The sequence below is a fragment of the Mus caroli genome, unplaced genomic scaffold (genome assembly GCF_978045245.1).
Source record: "Mus caroli unplaced genomic scaffold, Mus_caroli_1 scaffold_6, whole genome shotgun sequence".
In the NCBI taxonomy this organism is placed as follows: Eukaryota; Metazoa; Chordata; class Mammalia; order Rodentia; family Muridae; genus Mus; species Mus caroli.
This window is the reverse complement of record NW_028227261.1, coordinates 60,860,756-60,873,656: the sequence shown is the minus strand read 5'-3', so window position 1 is coordinate 60,873,656 and position 12,901 is coordinate 60,860,756. Positions and strand designations below refer to the sequence as shown.

Sequence of the window (12,901 nt, the reverse complement as noted above, 5' to 3'; positions counted from 1 at the left end):
TCCCAGCCTTTTACTGTGAGGTAGTGTCTGTCTTTATCACTGAGATGTGTTTCCTGTATGTAGCAAAATGCTAGGTCCTGTTTTCATATTCAGTCTGTTAGTCTATGTCTTTTTATTGGGAAATTGAGTCTATTGATTTTAATAGATAATAAGAGCCAATGATTGTTGCTTCCTTTTATTTTTGTTGTTAGAGGTTGTACTGGCTGGTTTTGTGTGTCAACTTGACACAGGCTAGAGTTATAACAGAGAAAGGATTCTCCATTGAGGAAATGGCTCCATGAGATCCAGCTGTAAGGCATTTTCTCAATTAGTAATCAAGGGTGGGAGGGCCCAGCTCATTGTGGGTGGTGTCATCCCTAAGCTGGTAGTCTTGGCTTCTATAAGAAAGCAAGCTGAGCAAGCCAGGGGAAGCAAGCCAGTAAGTAACATCACTCCATGACCTCCACATTACCTCCTGCTTCCTGACCTGCTTGATTTCCAGTCCTGACTTCCTTTGGTGATGAACGGCAATGTGGAAGTTTAAGCTGAATAAACCCTTTCCTCCCCAACTTGCTTCTTGCTCATGATATTTTGTGCACGAATAGAAACCCTGACTTTTTGGTTGTGTTTTCCTGTAATTCTTTGTGTTTCCTCTTTAAGGGCTTATACCTGTTTACCCGAGTTCTCCTGTATTTCTTTAAGGTAGTTAGTTATTTATGTCCTTCTTAAAGTCCTCTATCATTATCATGAGGTGTGATTTTAGATCAGAATCTCACTTTTCAGGAGTGTTGGAGTATCCAGGGTTTGGTGTGTGTGTAGAACTGGGTTCTGATGATGCCAAGTAGCATTGGTTTCTGTTGCTCATGTTCTTGTGCTTGCCTCTGGCCATCTGGTTATCTCTAGTGTTATCTGGCTTTGCAGTCTCTGACTGGAGCTTGTCTGTCCTGTGAGCCTGGGTGTGCCAGCACTCCTGGGGGTCAAGCTTTCTCTGGGATTAGGGTGGGGAGGGCTGTAGCACAGGATCAGGTGTAGATGGAACCAGAAGGATCGTGTCCCTCTCTGCTGAGTGAGGTTCCTGCATCCACTGGGCCCTAAGCAGGTTCCACTTGGACCAGGTATTGGGGTGTAATTGGTGGTCTCACCTGTGAGCTTGGGTGTGTCATCATCCCTGGGGGAACAAGCTTTCTCTGGGCGGGATTGGGGTGTGGAGGGCTGAGGCATACGGTCAGCTCCAAGGTGCAGGTGGAAACTGGAAGGTGAGTATCATGTCTATATCTTAACTTCTGTCTCTCCAAGAAGACCAACTAAAATTTTTCTATTTGTTCTTAGGAAATAGCACACTCCCAAGTAAAACAAGAGGCTGTATTGCTGTATGAAAAACTTTATGAGTTAGAGTCCCATCGAGATCAAATGATTGCAGAAGACAAAAGCATGGGATCGCCAATGGAGGAAAGGGAGAGATTGCTTAAGCAGGTATGGAAGAAAGTTCATTATTTGTTTTTGTTTTGTTTTATTTGTTTCATTTGGGTTTTTGAGACAGTGTTCCTCTGTGTGGCCCTGGCTGCCCTGGATTTTGCTCCATAGACCAGGCTAGCTTTGAACTCAGAGATCTTTTTGCCTCTGTGTCCCAAGTGCTAGTATTAATGATAGATGCCACCACTGCCTGGCCATTTATTTGTTTTAAGAGCTATGAATTAAGCAAAAAGTCAATGTGATATTATCCAAAAGCAATAGTTAGCCATACTTCAATATGAAATACAAGCCAAGAAAACATAGAAAAATCTTACTTTCTTAAAACAGCTTGATTTTGGAGTAAATCCTCATTTTGTATTTTTTGGTGTGTATTTATATCATTATTTCATGGATACTTCTTTATTGGTGAGTTAACTAGTTAGATAATCTTACTGAAAATTAGTTCCATTATTTATGTTTATTTCTCCAAAAATATAAGTGTCCTAAGTCTAATAAATTTGGTAGTTAGTATTGGTGCCTTCATGAAGAGAATGGAATTTAAATGTCATATGAAATTATATATGACATAATCACATGCCATGTATTCCATAGCTTTTCCACTACTTCTATGCTGCTTTAATTTAGCTCTAAGTTACAGTGAGCTTGTTTATACTGAGATGTACTAAAGTCCAAGACCCTTGGGAGAACTGTATCTTTGTAAGGACAGAGACCTCTCCTGGAACTCTTTTGAGTTTTTTTAATGTTTGTGGGCATGTGTGCATGTTCATGTGTCTGTGTGTGTGCCTAGTGGGTTTTTGGATCTTTATGGATCAATTAAGAGATTGGTAGAATCATCCTTTTTAGAATGATCTTAAAGTCTAAATATTGGTAGGTAAGGCACTTGCTGCTAAGCCTGGTGGTATGAGATTAATCCTAAGAATCCACAGGGTAGAAGGGAAACTAGTTTCTGAAAGTTGTTCTGACTTCCACACTTGCACTATAGTGAACCCTCCCACATATAGTATATAAATTAAAATGTAATACAACTAAAAAATATTCTAAAACTTCAGCCATTCCTTACAAAGAAAAGATTAGGGGCAGGAAAGGAGAAAATGCTTTAGAGATTGCTAGTTAAATCTGAGTTGAAGCAGGGATTGGTGGCACATACCTGGGGAGCAGAAGAAGCAGGTAGATAATCTCTGTGAGTTTTGAGGACAGCCTGGTCTACATAGTGAGTTCTAGGACAACCAGGGCTAACTATAGAGATCTTATCTTAAAATTTTTAAATTAATTATAACCTAGGATTAATATTGTATGTGTGTGTGTATATATATACATATACATATATATATGTATATATATACACACACACACATGCACATATATATTGTGCATATGTATATTCTATAGGATATGGAATTATACATATTCAAAATACTACATGGCATGGTATAAATGTACCCTAAAAATTATTCATTGTTTTTCTGAAATTTTATTTTATTGGGTCTTCCCAAATCTGGTAGTTGGACCCTTAGATGTCGGGGAGTCTCAGAAATCCAAGATACCTCCTGTTAGTTAACTGACTCATGTTGGAAGATATGTTAGCCTGATAAGAATCCTAGTTAGAGTTTATATTGCTATGATGAAACACCATGACCAAAAGCAACTTAGGAAGGAAAGGCTTATTTCACTTCGATTTCCATATTATAATTCATCATCCAAACCAGCTAGGCCAAGAACAAAACGGCAAGAATCTAAGGACACGGCTGATGCAGAGGCCATGAACAATTCTGCTTACTGCTTACTCTGCTCATGGCATTCTTATGGAACCTAGAACCACCAGCCCAATCCCCAATTTTTTTTAAAAAAAGAAAAAGCCTATACGCTTGTCTATAGCCTGACTTGTTTTTTAGTTACTTATTTGGTCATTTGTTTATTTGTTCATTTGTTTGTTTAGAGATAGAGTGTCTCTGTAGCCCTGGATGTTTTGGAACTCACTGTATAAACCGGGTTGGTTTCACACTCACAGATACACACCTGCCTCTGCCTCCTGAATCCTGGAGTTAAAGGTTTATGTAACAATACCTGGCTTTATAACCTGATTTTGTGGAGGCATTTTCCCAGTTTACATTTCCTCACAAATGACTCTAGTTTGTATGAAGCAGTCATAAAACTGGCCAGGACAGTAGGTAACAATATGTTTGAGGAAGAAGGAAGGAATTTGTGAATAGTTTCTTAGTGAAGTTCTCTTTCAGATAGTCTATTCAGATGAGTTACTCTTTTAAATACTATTTTCTTTCTATGCCTATATAGGTTAAAGAAGATAATCAGGAAATAGCCAGCATGGAGAGACAGTAAGTACCTTTGAACCGGGACATTTTATATTTGTTGTTCTTTCAGATTACATCATAAAGTTAAGATGTAACTTATAAAGTACATGCTTTTATAGACATTTTCAGGCAGCTCACATGTTAATATTTATCGAGCTTTCAGTCTCCAGGTTTTAATTCTTTGTCATTGCCTAATATAATTTCTTTTTAAATACAGCTTTACAAAGAGATGGCTTATATACATTATATATTTAAAGCATACTAATCAAGAGCTTTTCATTAGATTTACAGTTGGACAACCAGTGTCCCAGTTCAGTCACTCTAAATTCCACAGCTTGTAATCATTGTTTTCCTTACCCCTTCCTTCATTCTAAGACTGGAAATCTACTCTGTGTTACCTATTTGCCTAGTCTGGGCATTTCATATGTGGAGTCTGACAGCTTTTGGACTCATGTGGCAACATGCTTTCATTTAACCTAACATTTTCAAGGCTTATCTGTAGTGTAGCATATACATCACTATCTCGTTTATTTTTAGTTCCAATTAATATTCCACAGTATGTTTTTTATTTATTCGTCAATTGATAGGCTTTGCTTGTTTCTTTTTTGTGGCTGTTAGGAATCATATTGACATGAACATCTGTGAACTGGTTTCTGTATGGGCATTTATTTCTACTTCTCCTATGTAAATATTCAGGAATGGAATTGTTGGCTTATGTGGTTACTTTGTATTTTAGATTGTAAATTTGGAGTCCAGTCTAAACCAAATAGCTGCATAATAGACATTGTATTTTCTATACAAATAGACATTTTACATTTCCACCTACAGTGTATGAGAGTCCAGGTTTTTATAATCTTCATCACTTAGCATCATTTGTCTTTTTAAAAAAAACTATTATTATCCATGATTTCATTACAGCAGTGTCAATGGATGTGAAATAGTATTTTTCTTTGGCTTTCACTAGCAATTCCTTGATGGCTTATGGTGTTGAATTTCTTTTTATGTGCTGTTGTTCATGTTCATCTTTGAAGAAATGTTTATTAATATCCTTTGTACATTCTCATGAATTTATTATTGGTGGTATTGAATAAAATGAATTCTTCATATATTCAGAATAGAACTTGCTCACCAGACACAAAATTGCTCACATTGTATGTCTTAGTTAGGGCTTTACTGCTGTGAACAGACACCATGACCAAGGTAAGTCCTATAAAAAAACAACATTTAATTGGGGCTAGCTTACAAGTTCAGAGATTCAGTCCATTATCATCAAGGTGGGAAATGGCAGCATCTAGGCAGGCATGGCGCAGGCAGAGCTAAGGATTCTACGTCTTCATCCAAAGGCTGCTAGTGGAAGACTGACTCTCAGGCAGCTAGGATGAGGATCTTAAGCTCACACCCACAGAGACATACCTATTCCAACCAGGTCACACCTATTCGATCAAGGCCACACCTCCAAATGGTGCCACTCCTTGGTCCAAGAATATACAAATCATCACATTGTATTAGATGTATTTTAACCTTTTAATGATGTTCTGGTAGTAGAAAAAATTTCAATTTGCTGATGCTCATTATGATTTTTTTCCTTGTGTTGCTTCTAAAATTCACTAATATTTTTAACAGGTTAACAGATATAAAAGAAAAAATAAACCAATTTAGTGAAGAAATTAGACAACTTGACATGGATTTAGAGGAGCACCAAGGTAATGTTTGTGGTATATTTTTTGAGTTTTTCAAAATGCAATTAATATACATCTGAACAGATGCATATTAATTGTAATCTTAGTGAGTTTTATTATTTAGATAAATATAATACTCTATGATACTCCCAACTTAACTGAAATATATATATCAAGTATTATAAATAGTGTAAAAATAATTATTTGATTAAAATTTTAAGTAACTTAATGATTGTATAAGATAAATACCTAGTTTTTCAAAGGATTCTTTTTTTTTTTTTTTTTTTCTTTTTGTGGTAGAGGAGATGATAACCAGGTAACAGATACTTCAAGTAGCCCAGAGAGACTTGGTTTCCTGGTTGGGCTCAGTTATGAGGGAGCAAGCACTGTTGTCTATTTTTTTCCCCAGCCTAGGGTCCTAATGGTAGAAATTCTGTGTGTATGGGAGAAGTGTGGGCATCATAATTCCCAGCCAGATTACTCTTGGTATAGGTTCCCTCTTTAAAGAGTTTATAGCTTACCTTCAACTAATAAATTTGTTCATGGACTAACCAGGATCAACTATATATTATCAGTAGTGGAGGAAAATCAGGATAATTTACCAATAAATGATAAGAGACATTCACAGTAGGAAAAATAGTATCCTTAGTCTTTGTTTTTACTTTTATTTATTTATTAAACAAATCTTTAATAAAATTTATTTTTTAGATTTTCTGTACATTGGTGTTTTACATGTCTGTCTGCCTGCCTGTCTGTCTGTCTGTCTATCTATCTATCTATCTATCTATCTATCTATCTATCTATATGTATATCTTTGTGTGAGGGTATTGGATCCCCTGGAACTGGAGTTACAGGCAGTTGTGAGCTGCCATATGGGTGCTGGGAATTGAATACCTGTCCTCTGGAAGAGCAGCCAATGCTCTTAACCACTGAGCCATCTCTCCAGCCCTTTACTTTGATTTTAATGACAGTATTCATGCCTTTTTGTTAATCATATAAATACTATTTGTTTTGTTGATAAATCACTTACCTGGATAGAACACTCTATAAAAAAATCTTTGAATACTAGCTAATCCATTTTATAACCATGAAAGCTCAGGGCAATTAGTAGTTTGCTAAATTCTCCAAGTTAGTAGTAAAAACTAGACTTAAACCAGAGGTTTTCTGATGATAAAGTCTTAGTTCCATTGCCTAAGCATAAGCTTGACTTTCTGATTCAAAGCATTTCATTTGTGAAATTAAAATATGTTCTTAGAAACATATAGTTATATCTACAAGTAGTTACTAATGGCATTAATAAGACTTCTAAAGGCTTAGGTAAGTAAGCCTGACTATGCTTTAGTTTTCTGGTTTGGGAAATGAGCATCATGGTAATGTCTCACTAAAGTTTATGTATTAAGTAGCATTTGTGACAAAGGTAGGCACATAACAGTACTAAGGTCATATTAAATTTAAATTGTATTTTTCATTTGTTTTCGTAATTGAAAAGATTATATATACTTACTGTTTGTAGCATGTTCTGAAGTATGTATATATTTGAATGGCTCAGTCACTTTACATGTTGTTCATTGAGAGCAACTTAAATCTACTCATGATCCTCAAGCATGGGCCACATTGTTGCTGGGCCTGATAGCACACATCTTAAATCCCAGCACTGAAGACAGAAGCAGAATTTGAGACTCCTCCCTGGATTATATAATGAGCTCCAAGACAGCTAGGGATACATAACAGAAACTCTGTAATGAAAGATCTAAGGGGGAAAAGAGTATATTTACACTAATGTTGTACAGTGATCTCATCAATTGATTCTCAGCTTATGGAATTTTGTGTCTTTTGTCTATGTTATTTCCTCCCTGTTACTTTTCATATATGTAGATCTATTTAGAAAAGTCTGATGTTTTTATTTTAGAAACTTTACAGATTGCATCCTAAATAATTTTCTTCCTAAATTGTAATGTATAGTGTTTAGTTCATTCTCCTAAAATGATGCATTTGGGAAGTAAAATTTATTAATTGAACTTATAATCCCTACCTTGGATTTATGCTTTCTAATAAAGTAGTAGATATTTTTTTGTCTACATCTGCATCTTTACCTGGGATGGTTAATTTTATTGTCAACCTGATTTACAAAGCACATAAATTAATAGCATATCTATGAGGTTGTTTTCTATGATGACTGCCTTAGGGGATAAGATCAACTGCAGTGTGGGTAGCAACATTCTATAGAATAGAATAGAATAGAATAGAATAGAATAGAATAGAATGCAGACTGCTTTGGGTTTTGCTTCTGGTTTTTTTTGTTTCAAATATTATTTTTATTAATATAGAATAAGCTAATTCATAATTGGGTAACAGTGCTATTAGGACATATAAGCATATATAAATATATAAACATAGTGTGTGTATATACTCACAGGTAAGTGTATTAGTACATCAGTGATTATTGTTGCCACTTCTCTGCTCTGTGATCATCCTAATTTCTGCGACAACACAGGGGGTTGTGTAGATGGTAACTTGTTAGAAGGTTACTTGTTAGTTCAGGACCTCATTACTTTCTGCCTGAACTATTGCAGTAGCCTCCTAACTGGTTATCCCACCTCCATTCTTGCCCCTTTTAAGTTTTTTTTCAGGTATAATGCTGTAAAAAAAATGATTTGTGTAAAATATGTCTTGGTGTCCTTGTCCTGCTTAAATATGGTTCACCATGATGCACAAAATGACAAATTTTATATGTCATTAGTTCTCTAATGTGACTCTGTCAGCCTCCATTTCATCCCATAGTCATCTCTGGGCTCTGCCTCCCCTTTAAAGCACTTCTTACAGTAAAGCACAGGCTTGCCTAGAACTTATTGTACAGCCCAGGCTGTCTTCAAATTCACAGCAATCCTCATACCTCATCCTCCCAAAGAAGGGATTACAGATAGGAGCCATCTTACCCAGCTCTGCAGTCATTTATTTCTGCTACCTCACTCTTCTCTTTATTACCATTCATTCAACTATTTTATGCTCTAACCTTTTGTTTTTGTTGTCTTCTATTTAACTGAATGCTTGTTGTTCTTCTTGTCTTCTGATTAAATTCTCAGCCTTTAACATTTAACTTGGCATCCTCTTACTCGACATAACTCTGAACTTGCTTCCCTAACTCGCTTCTAGGCTTAGATGAGTAACTGTCCTCCCTGTTACCGGAACAGAGAATGTTCTACAGTTGCCTACTTAATTTGTTTGTCTTCCCTCTTAGACTGTAAGCCCTCAAGGGCAGGGACTACCTCTTAACTGACGTTAGTAATCTAGTTCATCAACACAGTATTTGGGAAGTAAATGTGTTTTAGATACCCTAAACAATCCATAATTCAAGAAAGAAGAAATTGTACAATGAACTAAAGGTGAAAATTGAGATCTAATCTCTTCTTTGGGTCCTCTTATTTTAGGATCTAAGTGTGTACTCTTCAGAAAGCTTGACTGCAAAGATTTTATTACTTTCCGGGGGATCCCTGCCTTGGATTCATGCTTTCTAATAACGTGGTACATATTTTCGACTCGTGATATTTTAAATGAGAACAAGAATTAGATCATGCATATTACATTCTGGCAATGAACTTGTTTGTCTGTGCTTTTTGTTCTGAGATTCTGTGTGATACCTAATGCTAAAGGACTGACTAGGTCATTGTGGAGAGGAAATTTCAGGAGAGCTCAGGATACAGGCGATTGTGTAGGTTATGCTAGCTGCTTTTGCCAAGTTGGCAGTAAGAACTGTGAGCAAAAGCTGAACAAAGAGGTTTGAAAACTTGCCCTGTCTCCAGAATACCATATAAATTTAGGGCTAGGGAAGTGTGACCTTTCTAATATTTTCAAGATTAGAGCAGCTTGAACCACCAAGTAAAAACATCTTTAATTGCTATTTTTTTATTTTTTTTAAGGTTTATTTATTTTATTTATATGAGTACACTGTAGCTGTCTTCAGACACACCAGAAGAGGGCATCAGATGGTTGTGAGCCACCATGTGGTTTCTGGGAATTGAACTTAGGACCTTTGGAAGAGAAGTCGATGCCTTAACCACTGAGCCATCTCTCCAGCCCTACTTTTTTATTTTTAGTCAAGTGCTTGCTGCATAGCCCACACTGCACTCAAAATCAGCCTCATAGTTGTGAACCAAATGATTACTTTTTAAAGTGTTACTTTTTTTGGGGGGGAATTATTTATTTTATGTATATGATTACACTATACCTGTCTTCAGACACACCAGAAGAGGGCGTCGGATCTCATACAGATGGTTGTGAGCCACCATGTGGTTGCTAGGAATTGAACTCGGGACCTCTGGAAGAGCAGTCGGGTGCTCTTAACCACTGAGCCATATCTCCTGCCCTTAAAGGTGTTACTTTTGTATGAACAAAGGAACTGTGGGAAAAGCATTGTTGCCTTGAGTAAGACAACAGTAAGTAAGACTATAATAAAATAGGTAAAATAGGTTATTAATACTGCCTTTTCTCTTAAGGTTTATATTTCATAGTCTTTCTCTCCTCCCCAACTCCTGGTGCTAAGGAGGGAAACCAGAGCCTTGCATAAGAATGCCACATGCTTTGGGGAAAACACTGCTAGGAAATATTTTCATTATAAATTAATACATGATAGTTTATATCTCATGGCTTAGTCCCTCATAGTAACATTTCTTGGTCCATTTAAGTTGAACCAGACCTTTTTTTTTTTTTTTTCTAATCTTTACTCGTTTACATTAAATAAATTCTGCTAATAACAGTGTTACCATATAATGCATGTCCAAACTATTTGTGGAATAGATGCTGAAGACGAGTAACTACCTTTCTGTGTAGAATGACTGGGTCTTTTGAAATCATGTCGTTTTGAGCTTTACTCATTGCTAGCTTAGGCTGAAGCTTCATCAGAACTAAGGAAGTAAAACTATTTCTAATTGTTATAAAAAACAGTGATACAGCCAGGCGTGGTGGTGCATGCCTTTAATCCCAGCACTTGGGAGGCAGAAGCAGGTGGATTTCTGAGTTTGAGGCCAGCCTGGTCTACAAAGTGAGTTCCAGGACAGCCAGGGCTACACAGAGAAACCCTGTCTCAAAAAACCAAAAACAAAACAAAAAAACAAAACAGTGCTACAAGGCCATGCATGATGGCATATTCCTTTGATCTCAGCACTTGGGAAATAGAAGCTAGTGAGTTCAAGTTCAAGGCCAGCCTGGTCTACAGTAATGAGTTTGTGGACAACCAGAGCTACATAGTCTAACCCTACCTCAGAACAAACAAACAAAATAGTGACTTCATAGGTATTCATGTACATTCATGTATTTTATAAAGAATAAATTTATACAGCTTAAGTTTTTAACCAGAATAAGTCTGGTTTTATTACTTATAATAATAAAAGTTATTACTTTTAATTTTGTTAATTTCTCACAAAAATTGAGCCATTTCCTATGGCTGGAAGCAGTATGTAGACATTGTTTATCACCAATGCAAGCTATATAAATGTCCTAGCCTTTGTTAGTTAAAGTAACATACCCACTCTATGACAATTCCAAACTCTTTCGCCTGTGGACAAAGGCCCAAATGTGCAGTTTTACCAATATCCATAAGGTGGGGCTAGCTCTCTGAGAATCTGTTTATTAGGATGGGCTAGGATTGACATGCACAGTTAACAAAGTACAGTACCATACACACACTTTCTCAAGATGAATGTTTGAGCATTACTAACAGTTATGCCTTCATTTGTAGAATCCATTATTATCCCAGATTTGGATTAGACAGCATGATAAATAGTATTTGACTATTAATCTACCATAGACATAAATATCTGATAATGGCAGGATGGTAGATATAATAGATGTGCACATAAAGTCTGTAGGGACTCCAAATCACTGTCCGATCATGAGATAATTACTTTTAATTTATTCTGTAATTTATATGTAGCTTTGAATAATGAAAAATACGTACTTTGCCTGTAGGATATAGTCTTTTTTGTAGCCATGTAAGTCTCTGTAACTTACATAAGATATTTCTTTTTTTTTATTTTTAAAAAGTTATTTATTCACCTTACATCCATATCACTGTCCCCTCCCTGTACCCCTTTCCACAATCCCTGTTCCCATGCCCACTTCTCCCTGAGAGGGTAGAAGCCCCACCTGGGTATCTCCCATCACCCTGGCACATCAAGTCTCTGTGGGGCTGGGCACATTCTCAGGCAGCCCAGCTAGAAGAACTTATTCCACAAACAGGCAACAGTTTTAGGGATAGCCCCTATTCCAGTTGTTCAGAATCTACCTGAAGACCAAGCTGCACATCTGGGTATAGCATATTATGCTCTTTAGTTGGTGGTTCAGTCTCTGAGAGCCCTCAAGAGTCCAGGTTAGTTGACTCTGTTGGTCTTCCTTTCTAATACAGATAATTCATAAGGTTTGCTTTAGGAGTCTTGGTAGTGGTATATAGTTAAAATTAAAAATTAAGGCAGAATATTTTTGTCCTGCAACTAAACAGGTCTTGACTTAAGTCCACACAGTGCTACTTTAACTGTTGTTGGACACGTTCTTTAGTTGCACCCAACCCAACCTCATTTTCAGTTTTCCCATTAATTTATTCATTTTACACCTTGATCACTGTGTATGTGTGTGTGTGTATGTGTGTGCGCGCGCGTGTGTGTGTGTGTGTGTGTGTGTGTGTGTGTGTGTGTGAGAGAGAGAGAGAGAGAGAGAGATGCATTTGTGAATGCAGATGTGTACATGCTATGGGGTGTGTATATGGAAGTATGGGAGCAGAGAACAAATCACAGGAGTTGGTTTTCTTCTATCGTGAGTTTTAGGGATTTAACTCAGGCTTGCAGGACAAATGCTTTTACAAAACCATAGAGCCATCCGCTAGCCCACTTTCCTCACCTTAAAAGGGAAGTAAGAGTTGTTCATGGCAGTATATGTATATAATGTCAGCACTCAGAAGACTGAGGCAGAAAGATTGTGAATTCTGGACCAGCCGTGGAACTGCCAAGGGAGATGGATATATAACAAAAAATGCTCCAACATATAACAAGGATACATACTCCACTGTGTTTATAGCAGCCTTATTTATAATAGCCAGAAGCTGGAAAGAACCCAGATGCTCTTCAACAGAGGAATGGATATAGAAAATGTAGTACATTTACACAATGGAATACTACTCAGCTATTAAAAACAATGAATTCATGAAATTCTTAGGCAAATGGATGGAAATAGAAAATATCATTCTGAGTAAGGTAACCCAGTCACAAAAAAACACACATGATATGCACTCACTGAGAAGTGGATATTAGCCCCAAAGCTCGGAATACCCAAGATACAGTTCATAGAAAGCATTTTCCTATAAGTGTTTGTTGAAATGGCACTTTGAATTCCTAGCCTATGGATTCTCAGTGTATATATCCAAGGAATAGCAGCTCATTGTTTAATGTGGATATTGACCTAACAAGATTGTTT

General features: G+C 36.7%; 1 protein-coding gene across 3 annotated transcripts in view; it reads left to right on the top strand.

Annotated features, from left to right (window-relative positions):
• Ift74 (intraflagellar transport 74) overlaps positions 1-12,901 on the top strand; it is an 83,409-nt gene that overhangs the window by 43,332 nt on the left and 27,176 nt on the right. For all 3 annotated transcript variants that reach the window (XM_085839185.1, XM_085839186.1, XM_085839187.1), the window contains 3 exons: positions 1,309-1,452; positions 3,745-3,785; positions 5,385-5,464. In XM_085839185.1, the coding sequence (XP_085695311.1) occupies positions 1,309-1,452; positions 3,745-3,785; positions 5,385-5,464 (265 nt within the window). The remainder of the gene's footprint in view (positions 1-1,308; positions 1,453-3,744; positions 3,786-5,384; positions 5,465-12,901) is intronic.